The 23,284-nt window shown below is 37.2% G+C and overlaps 1 protein-coding gene across 8 annotated transcripts in view; it reads left to right on the plus strand.

Annotated features, from left to right (window-relative positions):
• Positions 1–23,284, plus strand: part of CNTN5 (contactin 5) — a 5,719,910-nt gene that overhangs the window by 2,910,557 nt on the left and 2,786,069 nt on the right. For all 8 annotated transcript variants that reach the window (XM_044072706.1, XM_044072701.1, XM_044072707.1 and 5 more), the window contains one exon: positions 15,549–15,724. In XM_044072706.1, coding sequence (XP_043928641.1) covers positions 15,549–15,724 — 176 coding nt within the window. The remainder of the gene's footprint in view (positions 1–15,548; positions 15,725–23,284) is intronic.

Genomic DNA, 23,284 nt, shown 5'->3' on the forward strand with positions numbered 1-23,284 from the left:
TCCAGCCCTGGTTGAGTGGGGTCTGATACCCTCTGGAATAGGTTTTCCATGGTGCTTGTAGCAGAAATTAATGCAATGGCCTATCCATTTGAAAATGGTTTGCTTTGAAATAGCCTTGCTCTCTGCCCCTGCAGCAAATTCCACCAGCAGTTGGTCAGATTTCCTTTGCGGTTTAGTCCTGTCCTAGTAGAATCTAAGTTGTCTGTGCATGTCTAAGGGCAGTATCCATTCCCCTTTATTCTGTGGGTTAGGAAAAAGGTTGGCAAATGAATGGACTGATTAAGGGCCACACTGGATACCACCTTGGGCATGAAGGAGGGATTGGTCCTGAGGGATACCCTGTCTGCCTGAAAGATGATAAAAGGGTCCACTGCTATGAGGGCCTGTAATTCAGATACCCTTCTTGCTGAAATGATTGCTAAAAGGAAAGCTGCTTTCCAAGAGAGAAATTTTAAATCTGCAGTGGCAGCTGGCTCGAAAGGAGGAAGGGTGAGCTTTTCCAAAACAAAGTTAAGGTCCCTGGCTGGAGTTGGGGCTCTCCTGGGTGGTCGTAGATTTTTGGCCCCTCTGCGGAACTGCTTAAGCAGTGGATGAGACAAGGGGGGAGGTTCTGTGTTATAATAAGCTGAAATGGCTGAGGCGTGAATTCTGATGGAGGAGAAAGACAGGCCCTTGTGAAGCATCTCAGTTAAGTATTGTAAAATCTGATGTAAATTGGGCACTGCTGTGCTCATCCCTTGAGATTGGTTCCAGGCACAGAATCTTTTCCATTTTTCAGCATAAGATTTTTTAGTACTAGGCCTCCTTGCCTCTAAAAGGATATCCATCACCGATTTACTGAGGGATGGTAAAGGAAAGATTAGGTAATTAGCCGGGCTGCTAGGTTCAGTGTATGAAGCTGAGGGTGCAGAATCTGGTTCTCCTGCTGAGATAATAGGGTAGGAGTCTGAGGCAGGTGCCATGGGGCCAGTAGTGGCACACTGCACAAGAGGGGTACCAGTGTTAGTGTGGCCAATCTGGTGCAATCAAAATCTTCCTTGGTTTGTCTTGTTTGATCTTTAGTAGTACTTTGGAGAGCAGAGGCAGAGGAGGAAAGGCATAAACTGATAGGTTTTTCCAGTTGAAGGACAGAGCATCCACTTTCCAAGCTTGTTTGTGGGGAGTCCTTGTGCAAAATTTGTCCAATTGATAGTTCTGGGAGGAGGCAAACAGGTCTATATCTGGGCTCCCCATTTGCTTGTCAACATGTTGAAAATCCTTGATTCCAGCTTCCACTCATGCGGGTCCTTGAGGTTTCTGCTTAGTCCGTCTGCCAGTGTATTTAGTTTTCCTAGCAGGAATTGAGATTGTAGATGCACTTGGTAGCTCAGGGCTGTGTTCCACAATGCCATGGCTAGTCTGCTTGGGGGTAAGAAGGTGCACTCCCCACTTGTTTATGTACCACATAACAGTGGTGTAGTACATCTTTGCCATTAATTGTCCTGGAAGAAAGTGGTCCTTGAAGGCTGTCAGAGCATTCTGTACAGATAACGTTTCTTTTTGATTGATATTCAAGTGCATTTCACTTGAGTTCCATTTGCCCTGAATTCACTTCCCTGCCAGGTGAGCCCCCCATGCATAATATGATGCATCTGTTGTTAGGGTTTGGGCGGCAGGGGATGGTGAGAATGGTAGTCCCTTGTTTTGGTGGCAGGCCTCTGCTGGCGTAGGCAAGGTATGATTTTTAGATACCATTGTAATTTCTTCATATGCAGTCTTGCATATGGAATTAGAAGAATGCAGGAGGCCATGAACCCCAAGGCTTGTAGTATTTGCCTTGCAGATAGTAGGGTTTTTGTTGCCACTTGTTTGAAGTAGGCTGTCAAATGAATTTGTCTCTCTGGCATGAGAAAAGTCATCTGGGAAGTTGTATTCAAGCTTGCTCCCAGGAATATGATTTGTTGACAGGGTACCAGGTGTGGTTTCTTTTTGTTTATGGTGTACCCCAGACAAGTTAGCACCTTTTGTACAAAGGCCAGATGATTCAAAAGTATGTCCTGGCTTTCTACCTGAATTAAACAATCATCCAGGTATGGGTATATTTGAATAATTCTTTGCCTGCAAAATGCGATGACTAGGACTAGGCACTTTGGCTTATCTACTGTGCCCAGGGTATTCACAAAGGGCAGTACAGAGAACTGGTAGTGATTGTAGCCTGCTTTGAAGCATAGGTATCTTCTGCAAGATTCCCTGATTGGGATGTGCAGGTATACTTCCTTTAATTCGAGTGTTACCATCCAGGCATCTTTTCCTAGCATAGGAAGCAACTGGTGAAGAGTCAGCATCTTGAATTTTGGAATCACCAAATAGGTGTTTAGAGTAGACAGGTCCAGAATAGAACGCCATGAATTGTGTTTTCCGGGTACCAGGAAAAGTCTTGTGTAGAAACCTTGTCCTGTTTCCTCTTCTGGTACAATTTGAATAGCCTTTATGTTTAAAAGAGAGAGTATTTACTTTTGAGCCTATGCCCACTGATTTGGGAGTAAATCTTGCCACCCTTTTGGCGTTGGTAATGTGTGGAAGTGAAATCTGTATCCTTGGGGCACTATATTTAAAACCCATTTGTCCTGGGTAATGAGTTCCCAGTTTTTGGCCTGCAGACCAATCTTTCCCCCTAAAGAAGCATTCAGTTGAGAAGTGTTTGGAAGTTTTAGAAACAAGTCATTGAGACATTTTTCCATGGGGGGAGTCTTACTACTCCCAGATTTGGAAGCGGAAGCCCCCCACTGCTTAGTCTTGTGCGAACCCCCGGACTGAAACCTGGGATTTCTGCTGTGTCTGGGTTTGGATTGAGAAGGCCTGGAAGGAGCCGGAAAGAACCAGTTCTTAGAGGGCCAATGCTTACTAAATCTTGGAGGCTAAACTTGTAAGAAATCTTTAACAGTTTTCATAGATTTAGCTTTATCTTCCATCTTTTTAAGAACTTCCTCAGCTTTGTTGCCAAACAGGTGGTCCTGATTTAAGGGAGCATCCAACAGTTTAGCTTTAACATGATCAAGCAAAGATTGCTCCTTAAGCCAAGCATGCCTTCTGAGTACAGACCCAGTGACAGCAGCCCTGCAAGAGGCCTCTAAAGAATCAAACCCACATTGCAAACTATGTTTTCCAACCTGTTCAGCAGAATGCATTAAATCCTGTAATTCCTTATTTTCAGCACAGTCAGGAATTAACATTATTTTCTGTTTAAGCAATCCAATAATATGTTGTTGATATGTTAACATATGAAACTGACAGTTTAAGCCCCTAATGGCCAAGGTTGCAGAAGTGTAAACCTTCTTACCCCATCTATCCAGTGCCCTGGAGTCTCTATCAGAAAGGGTAGGGGTTTTGGCAGTAAAGGCCTTAATGTCCTTGGGTCCCTGTAAAATAATCTCTGGATCTGCAATAGGATTTTTAAAAAGGAACTTGTGACAATCAAAAACCCTGTAATATCTGTCAGGTTTTCTGGGAGCAGGAGGCAAGGAATCAGGGGCCAAACTAGATTCCAAAAAGGCATCATCAACAATGTCTAGTACAGGAGGTATAGCTATAGGCCTATGCTGAGGCAAGAGTAAGAAATCCCTAAGCCTCTTTTTCAAATCAGAAACATCCTGGCTTTCCTTGTGGAAATGCTCCCTTAGAGTTTGCAAGGTTTCACCAAATGAAAAATCCTATGGAGGGGAAGCAGAGGGAATATAATCATCTGCATCAGAATCCTCATAAGTAGATAAGGGTAAATCCAGATCATCAGAAGAATCAGAAAAATCAGAATCCTGGTCAGAAGATTCATAAACAATTTCAGTCCTAAGTCTCTTAGAAGAGGGGGGTTGGCTTCCCCTGATTAAAGTTATAAGATCTTCAGCAATTCTTATCATTTGTTTTTTAGACATAGAGGCCTGAGAATGCAGCCTGGGCGTCAATTTTCTAGGCATTGTTCAAGGTTTAGTCCTTGAAGAAGGAGGCATCAGTTTAATATGCAAGTCCGTAGGCCTGAATACACCCTCAGAAGATGGTGCCTGTACAGCGGCTCTGGACACATCCAAGGTAGAGACATCCGCAGGTTCCAGAGTTGAAACATCTTGTGGCATACCAGACTCCGAAAGGGTCTCAGTAGAGGCCTGCGAGTTAGAAGTAGCGGGTATCAGGGGCTGCAAAAGCACCTCACTGAGTACTGGCGAACTGGCGACTGGCTTAGGAGAAGTGTTGTCGGTAGCTTTGGACCTAGGTGGCCTGTCTCTGTCTTTATCTTTGTGTTTTTTCAGAATTCTAGAAGTTGGATGGCTTACCAATGACATTTCTGGATAATTGAACCAAGAACCGAAATATTTAGAGGTGAAAATATACTGACGATGGATAGTGCATTGATTAAATAAAGCACAAAACCGACAGCAAGGTACATCATGGTCAGGGCCTAGGCAAGGAATACAGTACGATTGAAAATCTTTGTGAGGTATTTGCTTTCCACAAGAAATGCAATTAACTTTTACTGACATCGGTAAGGAGCAAGAAAAAGTTTCCCCAATGGCGTACTTAGCTTTAGTTGAAGACTTCAGTTCTGAAAGTTAAAAACGAAAATTTTGGGAGTCAGCCGACCGGCACTTGTGAACTACTTCTACTTCGGGCACCGCACGGCAAGAAAGACTGATGTAATGGCGTCAGCTGCATGTTTTATACCCCTGATGACCAGACGTTATTGAAGAAGGGACAGCAACTGATGCAGGACCCAATATTTTGTTAATCAGGCCAACTGAGGGCTACTGCAAGCAGACAACCCAAATGTGATGACTGCAACAGTGAAACACAAAGAACATTTCATTAAAACTTTATTCAGCTGAAGGAAAATTCTCAGAAACGGTTCTGGAAGCATGGGAAGACCTCAGTGTCACTGCTCGACAGAGGCACAGCAAAATAATGGGTATAGTTCCCCATACTAAAGGGGTGGCATAAGCCACAAAACGATGGGCTAGGCTTGTAAATGCCCTCGGGCAGATAGCCTAGTATGAACCTATGAACCTATGAACATTTACTTTTTCATTTCATTTAAATACATATTATATTATTTCTGCACACAGCTGCTGTACAACCCATATCCGTGTTAAATGTCAAGTGTATTACCATTCCTTATGTAACACCAGTATATGTCATTAGTATGAGTAGACTGTAAATGTGTGAATCACCACCACTTCATTGCACTGTACTGATTCTTCCCATGCTTCCAGAACCGTTTCTGAGAATTTTCCTTCAGCTGAATAAAGTTTTAATGAAAATAAACCTATAAATAAATCATCCTAATCAATCGGTCTATCCAAGAAGGTCTTGTACCCAAACTCTGGAAAAGGGCTTTCATCATTCCCCTGCACCAAGGAGGCAATAATAACAATATTACTAACTTTCGTCCCATCGCCATCCTCTCTCCTATATCAAAACTCCTAGAGAAATGTATCCATCTTCATCTCCTTCCCTATCTCTTAGATAACAGCTTACTAACTTCCACACAACATGGATTCAGACCAGGTCACAGTACCATGACTGCCCTCCTTTCCTTCCTGGAAACTGTAAATAAAGACAGAGATTCTGGCTCCACTGTATCTACCCTCTTTCTTGACCTGTCTAAGGCCTTTGATACTATCTCTCACAACCTTCTCCTTACTAAACTATCTAACCTAAACCTATCCCCTTCCTCTCTCAATTGGTTCACCAGCTATCTCTCTAACAGACAACAAGCTGTCAAGTGGAAAGGCCATCTCCACATTCCTTAACACACCCACTGGTGTCCCCCAAGGATCCATCTTGGGCCCTCTCCTTTTCAATATATTCATAAACGATTTTTTCCATTCAATTCCCCATGCTAAACTTATTCAATATGCAGATGATTCTACAATTATCTGTGCAGCCAGATCCATCCCCACTCTTTTACATCTAACTCAAGATGCCTTCTCTACCACAGAACAGTGGATGAAGGACAATCATCTAGCACTCAATGCATCAAAAACTAAACTTATGGTATTTACCCCCTCAAAAACCACAACCTTTGATAGTACACTATTCTCCATCACTAGCCAGAATAATACACCTCTCGAACTAGTATCTGAAACCAAACTACTAGGAGTCCAGATTGATGACCAGCTTAGATTCAAAAGCCACCTACTACGAAACATAAAAAAAACCCACCAGAAACTCGGCATGCTGTACCGTAACAATCAATTCCTCACTACATCTACGAAGATCACTCTTGCTACTACATTTCTCATCCCCTCTCTCCTGTATGGTGTCCCTCTCCTAACAAACCTACAATCATCTCTCAAAAGTAAACTGTCCTCCTGTTATAATAAGATTGCCAAATTTGCCACCAGCCACAAATCATCTACCCATCACTGTACATCTCTGCACAAACTCAATTGGCTAGAGCTTCCTCACTATCTCTCATATACTCAGCTCACTTTTGCTCACAAACTAATTTTTCAACCCTCACTCTGTCCCTCTCTCAACTCTACCTTTAAAATGCACATGCCACAAAGACTCCTAAGATCTAATAACCAAAACCTAATAGAACTGTACAAACCCCTTCACTCTCCAGGACAAAACCTCCTATCCTATGCCCTGGCACGCATATGGAACTCACTTCCTCCCTCTATCCGTACCACCACCAACCTCCCTGCCTTTAAAAATCACTGCACTCACATTTAACATCCTCATGGGAATGCTCCTTCACCCACCCCTCATAGCCTATTCCCCACCTCTTACAAACAACTATATCATATATTACAAGACACCAATTTAGCCAACTGTAACAACATCTTATCATTTGACAATCCCTACAATTCCACTCATGGAACTATATATTTACACAACAGCAATGCTTGCTCCTATTCAGAACTTAACCCAAGGATCTTTATTTCATCTACTTATATCTTAATTTTCCTACAAAATAAAACCCATAACTTATCACTGTAACTGCTTAACCTTTGTTTTGTTTTCTCTGTAATCCACAAATGACTTAAATTTTAAACTGCTGTAATCTTTTTGTTACCATTGTTTAAAGATTTGTCTCTAATCTACAAATGATTGAAATTGTAAACTAATGTAATCTTTTTGTAATGTTTGTTTTGGAGCTTTTCTCCCCAGGACTCCATTGAAAATGGGTTCTTCTTGGCCCAATGGACTATCCTGGTAAACCAACTGCAAATAAATAAATAAATAAATAAACAGTTAATAAAGATTAAAATGATTTATGGCAGCATACCAAATCTATTTCTCCATTTCTTGTTTGTCTCTCTCTCTCTACCCTCTCTCTCTCTGTTTCTTACTTTAATTATGCATTCCTTGTCCTTTGTTTTTACTTTCTATGTCTGCCATTTCTGTTCTTTTTTCCAGATGTTCAGAATCCCTAGCAGCAGCCTGACCACTTTCCTCCCAGGTCATGGAGAATTCACCACTGTCTATTGAGGGATGTCCTGACAAGGTTGAGAGGCTGCATCTGTCCTGAAGGCACATTGACACTTGTCAGCCTGGCAGACCTCACAGACCATAGACTCCAGGACTTGGTTGAGGATGTGGTAGAGAAGATAGTAGAGAGATGCCTTCAGCCACAGGTCCGTGCCCCCTCAACATCCGGGACCTCCATTGCAATACCATTAGGCTTAGGAAATAGTTGATGTCCTGTGGACTGGGGGTTCATGCTAAGCTTAACTACTCTTCATATATCTCTCTCCTCTTCTGATCCTCTGTCCTATACTTACTTCCCACCATAACTAAACTTTTATATATAAAAAAAAACTTGAAAAAATAGTGTGTTCTACCCCTGCCATAAAGATAATACCTCTCCTTCTACAAGCACAATCCTCTTAATGATTTCCTTTTGTCTTTCCGTCTTTGTTATGTCTTCTCTTTTTCAGTCTTTCTATCTCCTCCTTTCTACTCAGTATAGAAAAGAGCAGCATGTCCAGATAAGGATGTCCATATATAAAACATATAAAACCACTTTATATTTTTGATAACTTAATGATAAAAGCTAAGCTCTCTGTCACATGCCTTAATGACTTCAAGCATGTTTGCACACAGCTATGTTCATCCATAATATCTGAAAATAATAATGCCTTTGTATTGACTTACTTAGCGTGAATAACCCATGTTTAGTCTATTGTATATAGGAACACTGGGACTCTTCATGACAAAAAAACTAAGCAAGTGTAAACCTTTATCTAAATATACACAATAATGCCTTTGTATTGACTTACTTAGCGTGAATAACCCATGTTTAGTCTATTGTATATAGGAACACTGGGACTCTTCATGACAAAAAACTAAGCAAGTGTAAACCTTTATCTAAATATACACAATAATGCCTTTGTATTGACTTAGTTTGTGTGAATAACCCATGTTTAGTCTATTGTATATAGGAACACTGGGACTCCTCATGACAAAAAAACTAAGCAAGTGTAAACCTTTATCTAAATATACACAATAATGCCTTTGTATTGACTTACTTAGCGTGAATAACCCATGTTTAGTCTATTGTATATAGGAACACTGGAACTCTTCATGACAAAAAAACTAAGCAAGTGTAAACCTTTATCTAAATATACACAATAATGCCTTTGTATTGACTTACTTAGCGTGAATAACCCATGTTTAGTCTATTGTATATAGGAACACTGGGACTCTTCATGACAAAAAAACTAAGTAAGTGTAATCCTTTATCGAAATATACACAATAATGCCTTTGTATTGACTTACTTAGCGTGAATAACCCATGTTTAGTCTATTGTATATAGGAACACTGGGACTCTTCATGACAAAAAAACTAAGCAAGTGTAAACCTTTATCTAAATATACACAATAATGCCTTTGTATTGACTTACTTAGCGTGAATAACCCATGTTAAGTCAATTGTGTATAGGAACACTGGGACTCTTCATGACAAAAAAACTAAGCAAGTGTAAACCTTTATCTAAATATACACAATAATGCCTTTGTATTGACTTACTTAGCGTGAATAACCCATGTTTAGTCTATTGTATATAGGAACACTGGGACTCTTAATGACAAAAAAACTAAGCAAGTGTAAACCTTTATCTACATATACACAATAATGCCTTTGTATTGACTTACTTAGCGTGAATAACCCATGTTTAGTCTATTGTATATAGGAACACTGGGACTCTTCATGACAAAAAAACTAAGCAAGTGTAAACCTTTATCTAAATATACACAATAATGCCTTTGTATTGACTTACTTAGCATGAATAACCCATGTTTTGTCTATTGTATATAGGAACACTGGGACTCTTTATGACAAAAAAACTAAGCAAGTGTAAACCTTTATCTAAATATACACAATAATGCCTTTGTATTTACGTACTTAGCGTGAATAACCCATGCTTAGTCTCTTGTATATAGGAGCACTGGGACTCTTCATGACAAAAAAACTAAGCAAGTGTAAACCTTTATCTAAATATACACAGCTTTGTCTGGGATTGCCTCTAACTAATTTTATTACATTTAGTAAACACTAACCTTACGCAGTCCCAATCAACTCTTCTTTGCACTATCTAATGCACAATTGTTATTTGCACAGAGGTTATCTGTGTCTCGCTTACAAGGCAATATCAGACTCTGACCTACTAGCAAATCATGAACAAGGCCATCTGCCCTCATTTACATAGCTATTATGCACACTGCATATCTGTACAGTTTCAGATACCTAATGACTTACAGGACCATACTGTGGATTTTCTGTAGGATTTCTGAATTGCATATGGCCTTTGTATATATGTTCTATCATAAGAATCACTGATAGCATGTACTGCTAGGAAGAGAGTGGTTTGAGTACGGTAAGTGGATGGTAATAAAGTAAAATGGCAAGATGTGATCCAGTTTAGAAACAGTAGTTTGAAACCACACACTGGCTGATGTGTTAATGTGTGCAACAACCTACAGTTGTATGCAATACAAATTTAAATGAGCTGTAAAACAGGAATAACATTTTATAAGAGATTCAGGGAGGACCACAAAATGCACCATATGGAGATTTTGTTCAGAAAACCACTACTGCTATTCTGAAGATCATGGATTGTCAGTATTGAAACAAAAAATTCTTTGAAGCAAAATTATTTATTGGACTGTAAAGAAATTAGAAATTCAAATGAGAAATGTGTGCAGGAGTACAGATTGAGGCATGCAATGAACTTCTGTTTTTAAATTGCTCACTCTAAGAGTAGTATTCAGTGTCCGAGTAAACTAGCATAGTACACTGTCATTTACTGCAGTATTACAATTTCCAGTTCTTATGATTGTAGTAAAATAAATAATTTGTTTATTATATAAAAACAGATTTTTTTTCAGGAAACGGGAGTCTAGGGAAGTCCAAGAGGTACATAACTGCTTCCAAATCTCTTCTTTATTTCTGTAATGGTATTTTAATTCTACACTCTAACCACATATCTTAGTGGCAGTCAGCAGTTAAGGATATAGGTATTCTGTTCTGGAGTTTATTTATTCATTCTTGAGTTTATTTGTTTATTAATTCATTCATTTGTGTTTATCTCCTACTGTTTTGCAGTGTATTGTTAGACAATCAAAAAAGCACAATTGACTTAATAAGTTCAAAGATCTGGTTATATTGCAATTGATAATTTAGTGGACAGAATTGAGGTTTAAAGCAGAGTAAGAAAAAATTATTCTAATATGTTAAGAATGAATTTTTTTGCTGTAGAAGCTAACATTGTTTGGAGCTTGGGATCATCGCAGTGTGAGGGTAGGAAGAAGGAAGGTTGTGTGAGCAGGGTGTTTCCCACCATGAAAAAAAGAATGTCTTAACCCCCGACCCCCGCTGGTGTTTGATAGCTTAACAATACATCAGCAAAAAGGGAGTATGGGTGCAATCAGATGCATTACATCAACTATAGTTATGCAGCTCTTCACTGGTAACAAAGTGGACTCAAGTTCTGCACTATTAAAGAGCTGTTTCCTGTGCCCAAGGTACCATGTTTGATTCCTTCCACCTTCACTTTCCTGCTATGTGTCCCAGAGCAAGTCATTAAACCAGAAAGTACTCCTAAGTTGTCCTAGAAAAGGGTCAGCTATGTCCAGTGGATATATCCAGTCAATAAATAAGTAATAAGGCATTTATTGTATGACCATGTAAACCCATAAGCCTGGTACTCATTATGTTGGAAAACAATGCAGTTTTCTCTGTGAACTACCCACTTGACAATATGTGACCATATGGCCTCTGTATAGAAGCAGCTTCAATACACTGAGGACACTTCTAAATTTTGCTTGATATATTTTGAGTAACTTATCTTTGCTGTTCAACAATATTTTCCATTCTTGAAATGGGTATTACAATATCTGTTGCTTTTTTTTCTTGATATGGCTTTGTCTGAAAGCCATTATTGTATTACCAGACTATTCATAAAGATAGCACACAACAACATTACTACATTAGCACTCTGTGTTTAATAAGCATGAGATGGTTAATGATAATGACAGGTGAAGTACAGAATAATTTTATATTCCTTGAAGGGCATAAAAGTATGCATAGTAAACACTGGTTTAATGTCTACACAAGAGCAACAGACTCAGTCGCTATGTGGAATGACCCCGAGCACAAGGTGGCAGGGAATAACTACTTTGCAAGGTCTGATGTGTCTCACATACCTTAGTAAGTAGCTTTTCCCTGCTGCACTGTGATCCATGCTTATGCCAAGCAGTGATTCAAAGATTCAAAAGAGATTTTCATTTGTTAGACACCTCTGCAGAGCAAGGATCATTACCATAATGTGTAATGAGGAAATCTGTTGCTATATGAGCTCCCATTTGTGGGAGCTTGAGAGCACCACTGTATGAAGGCAGATAGAATAATGGTTGTGTCAGCAAATTTGTCTGCACCAGAGGACATTTCATGAACTTTAGGACATCTAGTACCATAAAAAGAGTGTTTTCCCCACTGGTCTTGCTAATGAGCTCTGTAAGCTAGGCAATAGATCATCAGGGTTGGAAGATGCCTGAAGTTGGATGTAAACATGCAGTTTTGGTTCCATAACATACATGGTTAAAACATGCCTGTGCACAGCTGATGTAATATTTCTTAAGCTGTGTGCAGTTCTAAGGGGGAGGGGGTGTCATGCGCATCTTTTTATTTATTAAGTTATTTATTTATTTATCTACAGTTTGTTTACCTGGATAGTCCACTGGGCCGAGAAGAGCCTGTTTTCAATGGAGTCCCAGGGAGAAAAGCTCCGTAAGACATCATACAATTTAAACAAATCCCTAACAAATGAGTAATGCAGTGTTAAAATATAATTTAGATAAGAAATTTAAAAGAAAATTTAAGAAAGCATTTGTAAATATTTACAAATACCTTTGTTTATACAATGGAAATATAACAGTAGAAGCAAAGGAGCTTTGCATAAGTATCATACAAGAGTTATAGCAGGGTACAGACGGGGGACAGGAGGTTAAGTGTCGAAATAAGAAAAGAGGGAATAGTATGAAGAAGTAATGTATGAGGAGTGTAAGGAGGTGGGGAGAAAGGAGGATTAAGAGTTACAGTAGCTTAGTGAGAGGTATGAGAAGAGAGATGGAGGGAGAGTGAGAAACAGGGTATAATGCCAAGGGGAGTTATGTGGGGTGAGAGCAGGAACATTCCCAGAGGGATATGAGATGGGACTGAAGAAAGTCTTAAAGGTAGAGTGGTTATGGATAGTGTGAGTAAGAGGTGGCAGGGAGTTCCAAAGCCGCACTAGAGAAAAGGATAGTAGATCTTTGTCAGGTGAATGGGCAGGCTTGTGCAGCTCAATCAGGTTGTAGTTACTGGATCTCAGAAGTCTATCGGGTAGATGCATTTTGAGAGGAGACAATGGAGGGGGAAACAGAGGGACTGAAGATATGTTTGTGAGCATGAGTGAGTCGAATATCAGTAAGATAATTGGGGAGCTCTAGCCAATTTAATTTGTGAAGGGCATTGCAGTGGTGGGAGGAGGATTTGTAGCCTGTAGCAAACTTGGACATTTTATTTTAACAGGAAGAGAGTTTTGTCTTTAGAGAAGATTGTAGGTATAGTAAGAAATAGGGCACTATATAAAAGGGAAGGAATGAGGTATATAGTGGAGAGAACAAACTTAGTAGAGGGAGTGAAGTAGCGATTGTGGTGGTAAAGCATACCAAGCTTCTGGTGGGTTTTCTTGATATTCATTTGTAGGTGAATATCAAACTTAAACTGTTCAGTGATGGTTATGAGGACACCTAGAAATTTGGCATGGGATACCTTTTCACAGTGAAAAGATGTACTGCGGATTCACAGTGGATTAAGACCATTTACAGTATCTTAACATATTGTGTAGGGATCTTTATGAATCATTAGGTACTTTGGTATTTTATTACACAATGAGGCATCACTTTTCTGAATTCTGCTTTCCTGTTCATAAGCTGAATGCATATCAGCTTCATTTGTTAAAGTACTGTCATCTTTGTTTCTGCCTTCAGAAATTCTCACAATTAAAATTCTGCTGCATTACTGTGCTTTTTATCAGGTTCCTATTAGATGAGTGAAGACATATTCTATCGAATACGTCTTGGTTGAACTTAAAACGAGAAGGCAAAATAGCGAAGCGACTTTTAAGCAAATTTTTTCCCAGGGAAAGAATTCACTTGGCTGCTTCTGTTACTTTGCCATTTTCGGCACTGTAGTGTGATCTCGGAGTTGGTATATTTAAGTAGAGGGTGTAGGGGGGCAAAGCCCCCACTTTATGTATTTTTTCAATTTTTTTGTTCTTTTTTTTTTTTTTTTGTAACCGATTTTTTTCCAAGCTGTTCTGAGCTTTCGAAATTGTAAGCTTTCACTTACATGGGATCGATTATTCATCATTCACTTTTTTAAGCATTCGATGATATAATATAGACCCCTTTTTATCTAGCAACCTGTAGTTCATAGACTGTCTTTTTTTTTTTTTTGTACTACTTCAGCTCTTTGTATATCCCAAGTGATCTTAAAAAAATGTCCCAAAGAAAACTACTTAGTGACACAGGCAGCTCCTAACCACTTTATCTTATGAATGGGTTCCCTCAAATTATTTATGGTATGATCCCAGTTATTCTAATTAGGGGTAATATATAATTATCAACCACTGGATGGGTAAGGCCAGTCTAACAAATTGGATATTTGAATTCAAGTACCAAAAGGGAAATGATTTATACTTACCTATGAACCTATAATTGTTAGGAAAGAGGAAATGTGTAGCCTCTTTTGCTGGTTTAGACTCCTGTTTTTTAATTTTTTTTTTTGTAAAGTAATCTCTGTATTTTCTTGCATTCGCTCTGAGTATAGACAGACAATAAAGACCTGACCGATATGCTATTCCCTTATCAAGAAACTTGTCCAGATATGTACTACTTAACATCTAGAATCTATTTTAAATACTGTGACTAGCACTCTAAACAGTTTGATAGTACTCGGTGTAAAGGGAAGCTGTTCTCTCTGCTTTTGAACAGTGCAATACAGGTCTGTACTTTAGCACAAGCTATCATACGATACATGTATGAGCACAGATGTCATTATTCAGTCTGGTGGCAAGTGCTCTGTCAATGAACAGACTAACATTATTAACTTGACAACATACTGATCTTACTTGTTCAAGTCAGAGATCTGACAGCATTCATAGTTGTGAAGTACGATTCCCTTCATTTCTGACATTCACATCATTTTAAATCCTTAAAATTGCTGCCCTTCCTGTAGTTCCATGGCAAGGGCAACCTTATTGTGCAAATATATATATTTCTTGCAGAATAATGCTGCACTCCAGTTTTATTTAGTAAAGCAGGCAATGTTTTTTTTCAAAGTTTAATTATTAGTGGAAAATTAATATGTGGTAATATGTGGAAGAGCTATCACCCTGTGTGTCAGCAAAGGTGCAGGCTATGTGACAGACTGGGAAAGAAGAGCTGTTTCCCCACACTTACTTAATTAAAGCAGATCTATTCCATTTGCACAGTGGGGTCCAGATGTCAGCCTAACAATATCATCTTTGCATCAAGTAATTGTTAGACATTCACTTTATAGCTCTTCTTACTAATGATCTGTGCCATCTTCAACCATTCAAAACAAGCAGAAATGATTATTCGGCAGCTAAAGGTAGACAGACTAAGGAAGACGACAGACCCCTGTAATATTGTCTTTCTAAAACAATACGAAAGAGAAGACTAAATGAAGAAAATGTCTTCTTTCTCTTTGCATCCTCTTTAACTGTTGTGTCATGCTGCATCATTTAGATTGTGTTGCTGTTCTTGTAAATCTATTTTTACAAAAATGTTGAAATAAGTACTCTGGCCAATAAAACCTTTTTCACCACACTATTCCTACTGCAATTCATAATTGTGATCTCACTTAAATATATTTCTGTCAGCTGCAATGAAATGTAAAAAAAACAACGCAATGGAGCTTTGTATGTGTGTGCATTTATTTCTCAGTTGTACTACATTAATAAGTAAATATGATTAAAGGGATTTATAGTTGCTGAATTTATTTGCAGATGGCTAAGAAACGGAACAATTCTGGATATGGAAAATGACTACCGGTACAGTTTGGTTCAAGGAAGTTTAATCATCAGTAACCCAACTGACATTAAGGATACTGGAAGATATCAGTGTTTAACAAGTAATGCATTTGGCAGCATTATTAGCCATGAATCCACCATTCAGTTTGCCTGTGAGTACCTATATATATGTATATATCATTATTGCAATGATTGGAAGAGGGCACGTTATACCTGATACAAAATTTATGGCAAAATTCAATATAATGTAAGGCATTAATCAAAAGTTCACAGTAGTCAACATCAGCTACAAATACTTTAAGTGTGAACATCTGCAGGGTATAAAATTGAACTCTTTGCAATTACAGACATTCTTTTGTTAAAGAAAAGAGTACAGATGACAAGGTCAACCAATGGCTTTGTCCATATATAATATTAGATTTGTACTTACACCTAGAATCTCATTTCTTATTTTGGATTGTGTTTGAAATCACTATGTTTGTACCCATGGTATAAAAGTTAAATTGACTTTATATATATTTTTTTTCATTTAAACATTTCCAATTGATAATAAAAGTTCAACATATTTACAGTTTCTTTTGCTACCTTTTGTAGACATCTATGATACCTTATGTGATTTTTTGCTAATTGTCTTCATTATCATACATCATCGGGTATTCTGACTCATAAAGCAACTAGCTAGAAATTTAAAATTAATCTATCACACTGTTGTGATAAATAAAAATTTGATTACTGCCTGAGCATTTTTTGCTACTAGCTGAAGTTAATTTTCCTTTAGTGCCTCCGGTTTGTCATCAAAATCTGGTGCATGCAGCCACATTATGTGGCAAGCAATGTTTCATTTTATCTTCTCCAACAGAAAGCTATGGGATGTACCTCATTTTAAAAAAACAGCTGAAAAGTGATGGGATTTTTTTGTGGGATATAGTAATTACCAGATGATGCTGACCTTGAACTTGACATTGATTTATAAGAGATATTACATATTAACTAATAATGAATTGACAAATGTGCTGTACACATTTAATCTCAAAAGAAATGGGACTATAATTAGAGAATATTTCATATTTTGCAGTGATCGAACTTTTTTTATTTGCACATTGCTTTCTTTAGGGACATTACAACAGAATGATGTTAATATCCTAATACTTTCCTTATTTTTATATTGATTCTTTTTAAATTGCAATTTCATATTTCTTGTCTTCACTTTTTATGTAAAACTGTGATTTCTTTATGTCCAGTTTGATTGTTTGGTGTGTTAGCAGAACATGTGGTATGCAAATAAGTTATTGAATATACAGGAATGAACTGCAATCTGAGTACTTGCTCCTTTAGAGACTTGTTTAATTGCCTTTATAATGTCATAGTTTTCAAAAATCAGTAATACATGCATGGAATTTCATTTCAAATAAGGTAAAGCCAAATGTGACAAATTACACTGCAAACAAATTGGTCTCTCTTGCTCTCTCTCTCTCTCTCTCTCTCTCTCTCTCTCTCTTTCTCTCTTGCACACACACACACACACACACACACACACACACACACACACACACACACACACACACACACACACACACACACACACACACACACACACACACACAAAATCACACACAACACTTTATGCACAGTAGAGATTATTATAATATAGCAACTGATAATTAAGCATTACAATCATTCTATGGTGTTCTTTTAAAGCATTGCATACACTTCTTCTTTTGGTTCAATTCCATTACTTACTAATCTACAATCCTCCCTAAAAACTAAGCTTGAAATGTGTTATAACAAAGTCACCAAGGTTGCTACAAATGCTAAACATCATACCCATCACTGTACTGAACTCCCACACTATCTCTCCTACCTGCGACTAACAAATGTTCATAAATTAATTTGTAAACTTTTAGTTTGCCCTGCCCTGTCCTCATTATTTGGCAACTGTCTACCAAAAAGGTCTCTCAGATATGAAAGTCAACACCTTCTCCAGGTGCACAAGCCTAACTTATCAGCCAAGCAGCTTCTTTATACCTTTTCTGTAGCCAAAGCCTGGAATGCTCTACCATTAGCAATTATGTCTAACCAAAGCCTTGCATCATTCAAAAGTTCTATACAAAGCTATCTCTTTTCTATCTGGATCTGCACTTCCACCAATCCACCGCCTTTTAAAACGTGACTAAAGTAACCTACTCTTTTATTGCAGAAGTGTTATACAGCGTTAGCCTTTCTACATATGACTCATGTTTGTTTTAATTGTAACTATTTGCCAAATCTTGCTTTACCTTTACTTTAACTAACTGTTAATTACTTCCCCATGTGCATGTTTTTTATAGAAATTTACAAATATTAATCCCTCTTCTGTGTTTCTGATTATGCTTTTTGTGGAGCCTTTATCCCCGGGTCTCCACTGAAAATGGGCTCTTACTGCCCTAGTAGACTATCCCTTTAAATAAATGCCAGTATATAAAACTAAATAAATTGCTTGAAAGTTGGGGATATTCTTACATGTCCAGCATAAGTTTTATTTCCTATTGATTTTTTTAACTTTCTATTTCTCATTCCATAACTGGCAGAAAACGAAATCATGCTGGTGCTTGTGTGAAGTGCAGAAATAAGACAAAAGTCACGATGGCTTTTGTCTAAATCGCTGATCTTATTTTCTTTGAATCTTTATATGCAAATCCTGTGTTCTTGACAGTATCTAGCAGTCTGAGTCTAAGTTTGAGTCTAAGAATTGTTTATTCTAAACAAAAATGTTGGTATCCTGGAACGAGAATACTGCAACTGTATGCATTTATTTATTAATGACCTCAAAAAGTTCGGCATAATTATCACTGATCTCTGTAGTTGAACTTCCTGTGTTGCTTGAGTCATTGGTTTATTCTAGACACGGTTCTGTAATGCAGTGCACTCTAAAGTTCTGGAAGCGAAAAATAAATTTGTAAAACTCAGACAGTGAACATTGCATTGCTCCTATTACTCATCATCTGTGTACGATGAATTTGTGTCATCATTGCAGAGTTCTTCTTTAGATAGCTATCACATAATATTTGGCTATTAGCATTTTCTTCTGCTGTTTTACAACTCATGCACAACTCTTTTTTTAATGATTTAGAATCGCATAACTTTAGTTGCTGCACATGCTTGTGGGCATTTAACATGTATTGCTTTTAATTTTTTGAACATTCACTCAGCTGTACATTTCCTTTTCTTGTGGTGTGTGTGTGTGTGTGTGTGTGTGTGTGTGTGTGTGTGTGTGTGTGTGTGTGTGTGTGTGTGTGTGTGTGTCTAACAGCACTTGTCTTTGCTCGTTATGTTCTGTGATGTCAGTATAGCCCATGCAATAAATTATACTTTTGTTTCAAAGTTTGTTGGTGAATTAGGACTTAATATCCTAAATGAAATTCATTTTTCATTACTTTGGTTGTTCAGTTACTCATCACTTTCCTCTGAAGACAGCACCTTCTGAAAGTAAAAAGTATTTTTTGCCATTGTTTTTCATTTCATAAGTAATATTATTTAGACAGTCTGCAGACCTAGATCTTAATTCTATAGCAAAGCTGATATACCATGTAATAAAGCAAACGTAGCTATTTGTACATTCTTGAGGAATACCAGGAAAAACACATGCATTTAATGCTGTACAGAGAAGGAATAACTGGAGAAATTAAGCAATGTATATAGGTTTCTACACCATTTGTTGACGGTCAGTTTGTTTTCACTACAATTATCATTACTATTTATTTTTGCACATCTCCCCATGCCTTTTCCAGTCTACTGCTGTTCCCTCAACTGATCTTCTCACCCCGTCTTCCCTTGTTGTATACTCCTGGCATTGTGCACTGCAAAATGAAACAAAAAAAAACCCCACCAAAACAGTACCCTTTCAGATGTGAATGTGAAAACCAAACACCAGCCAATCAAATACATATAACATACCAACTTTTAGTAAAAACAAAGACACAGTTTGAATTTTTTTGTCCTGTTAACAATATTCAAAATGGACTTCATCTAAATTAACTTTTGCCATGTGCAATCCACTGTTTCAATAGACATAATTTTCTTAAAGAGCCATAACCATTAAATTACTTAATAAATACAAATGAATATAAAAACACATAAATGCATTCAATAACTTCAGAAATATCATAAATATATAAAATATTTAGTGAGTCAGTGAAAACATATATAACAGTAAGCAGAAACATTAATAAAATAAAGAAATAAAAAGACAGGTTACTTCATGTCAAAACATTGCTGCCCTGCGTTTAATTAATGAATTAAGTGAAACATTTGCATTAATTCCTGGGAGGAGTAGTGACATTCAATCTCAATTGCCATAGCAACTCTATTCTCTAATGTTAAAGTTGCATTAATTCCTGGGAGGAATAGTATGCCAGTTGCCATAGCAACTCTTTATTCTCTAATCCTTCCCAACCCAGACTTGTGTAACCTATTCTAAAATACCAAAATTAAATTTCTTAAAATGTATACATTTTAAAAGTGTGTTTATATAATGCAGTGTATCATTTACTCCAGATATATTGTAATTATGCTCATATATTCTAGTTCTTAGATCCCTTTCAGTCTTTCTTGTGTAAAAATTAGGCCATGTAGCACATTTAGAAATATATATATCTATATATATATATATATATATATATATATATATATATATATATATATATATATATTATATATATGGTTCCCATTCAGAAGCCTGAAACATCATAAGCCTGAAAATCAAAATCCTGAAACCAAAAGCCTGAAAATTCAGAATCCTGTAAACTCAAAATCCTGAAAGCCCAAAATCCTGAAAGCCCAAAATCCTGAAACTCAAAATCCTGAAAACACAAAATAGACATACTGATGTCATTGTGGCTTTGCTATTGTTAGCCCTATGGTGTTAGGTCATGCGTTGGGGTCAGGTAAGTGAGCGGTTGGTTTTATGTTAGGATTAGGGGCGGTTTAAGTGAGTTAGGGTTAGGGCGCAGGTGAGTATGCGATAGTGAAAGAAATTAGGGTTAGGGGCGGGTTAAGTGAGTTAGGGTTAGGGCAGGTCAGGTGAGTGTGCGATAGTGACGGACCTTAGGGTTAGGGTTAGGGTTAGGGTCAGTTGGTAGATATTAGTGTCTTTGTATTGGAATATTAGCATTATTTGTGTTTTCAGGATTTTGAGTTTCAGGATTTTGGGCTTTCAGGATTTTGGGCTTTCAGGATTTTGAGTTTTCAGGATTCTGAATTTTCAGGCTTTTGGTTTCAGGATTTTGATTTTCAGGCTTATGATGTTTCAGGCTTCTAAATGGGAACCATATATATATATATATATATATATATATATATATATATATATATATATATATATATAAATATATATGCATATATATATATATATATATATATATATATATATATATATATACATATAACACCTACTCTGCAACAGTTCCCATTCTCTTGGGTGACTGGAACTAAGTAAAGTATTCAAAGTTAATATTCCACCCAACAATGTGTTGGAACACTATCGGCAATTTTTACATTTACGGGTTCTTTATTGGTTTGATTAATATTAATGCTGCAGGATAACCGACTATTTTTGTTTTTTTTTTCTAATAAGTTCTTCATGTTTAAAACTGTCTTGTAAACAAATCATGGGGATTTCTCTTAATATATCTACTATATCTAAAATAGTCTTTAGTCTTAAAAATGTTTAATTCTTAGCCTTGTCTGACCTGGGGGCATACTGTAGGACTAAAATTCTCTCAAAACAACTTCTTTTCATTTATCTTCACAATTTCTTTACTTAAACCAGTACCTAAAAGTGATTAATAGTTTAATCCTTCTCTACTTATATCATTAACCAAATATTGTGGGTACCTGTCCGTAAAAAAAAAAAAAAAAAAAAACTTCCTCCAGCCTCTTCCTTTCTGCATCAAAAATGTCATCTCAAGCCACAATTTGTAGTATTCTAATAAACTGTTCCTTCACTAGACTTTTTTCTTTTCTCCTCTCACCTTTTTTTTTCCCTTGCTGTATACCCCTATAGATACCTTCTGGCAGTCCTGCTCATATATGGTCAGGATTGACCAACAACTACTCTGGTAATCAGCATTGCCAGTAAATTGTGAGAAATGAGGAGCAGGGATCCTATGAAGAGTTGTGGATGTGTGACAGGAGCCGTCATGAAGTTGTATACAGTCCTTAGCCACATATCTAAACAGGAATGATTTATAATTATATCATGGATGCTGCATCTCTCCCCTAATTATACTCTTGAACTGCAAGACTCCTAGTCTCCAATAGAGATTACAAAGATAGCCAACCATTCTATGACTTGCCAATAGGATACGAGAACAGGCCACTAACTGCTTTATTATATCCCTTGTGGCCAGTCTTACCAGCATCCTGAGTCCATTCCTGAAATCAGGTCACCCAGTAGTATCTAATGACACCTTGCCTGTCTGCCACTGAGACAAATGACTGCAATCATTAGTTCTGTACTTGCTTGCACTGCTAAGCTGTATTTTCTTTTTTTTAACTGTGTTTGGTTGCAAGATATCAAATAGGTTTTCTAAGGTCCGAGCTTCAATGTAAAGTTAAAAGGTGAGCTTGTATTTTTTCTGCTATTCTCCAAGTTTGTAGAAGTATTAGATTTAGAAATCAGGTGTGCTGAGGCAGAACTACAGCACTTGGGGTATACAGGTGGTAGACTATCATGTTGAAAAATTATTTTATTTATTTATTTTTTTAATGTTTTGAGTTGTGTTTGTGTGGTCATGCTGTTGTGAAATTTAAATGTTTGGTCTGTGATGCTGTGCAATATGATAATAATGATTATTGATTGAACATTACAGATCGTAGCATTACTTAATCAATAAAAACTATGATTTTCAAAAATCAGTAATCAGAATGAAACAAATTATTTCTGTACATTTTTAAATGTTTCCTAACTAGCCATAACTCAGTTGGTGAATGCATTTTTTTGAGTGTGTTACCTATTTAATGCTGGGGCATTCAATTTGTTTTTATAGTATGCAGCTAACAAAAAGCCTTTTGGAACTTAGTTTCATCATTGAGACTGGACTCATTTGTATCCTGTTACTCTGAGATACCCAGCATATTGCACAATTCTGTAATGTACAGAAATGATATATTAACTTATTTTTCAATAGAGTAGGACACTAATGCATCTGTTATTATTGCAAGCCTCAAACTTTCTGGCTATAGTGCATTGTCATAAGTATAATGGCTCTGCACATTCAGAATAATCTAGACATGTGATTGTACAGATGCCATTATCCTCAGGATGTAAGTTCTCATATTTTAATTAGGGGATAGTGTCAAAAATAGACATAGAACATAATTACACATAACTTATCAAAACAATTCATAAAAAGGCAGAAGCAGGCTAGTAACCTTTCTGCAAATTTACTACATTCTGCATCATTATAAAACAATAATATTAAAAGTGGAGAAAGAAAACAAGTGTTATGTAATAGCAAGAGTGGGCATCAGCCTTGGTTGTATTAAAGTAGATATGCTGTGATATTATGTGATCCAGTTTCTTTTCTGTGGAAAGTCACATTATTACTCATTAAATGGTCAGAAAACCATGGCTTCATATTCAACATATTTTATCTTCTGCTCTGAGTCAAAAGTGGATAAATGGTTTCAGTTCAAGAAAAGTGGAATGTAAAACATCAAAGCCTCTGGTGAGC

The sequence above is a fragment of the Protopterus annectens genome, chromosome 5.part0 (assembly GCF_019279795.1).
Source record: "Protopterus annectens isolate FY-2018-M chromosome 5.part0, PAN1.0, whole genome shotgun sequence".
Lineage (NCBI taxonomy): Eukaryota > Metazoa > Chordata > Ceratodontiformes > Protopteridae > Protopterus > Protopterus annectens.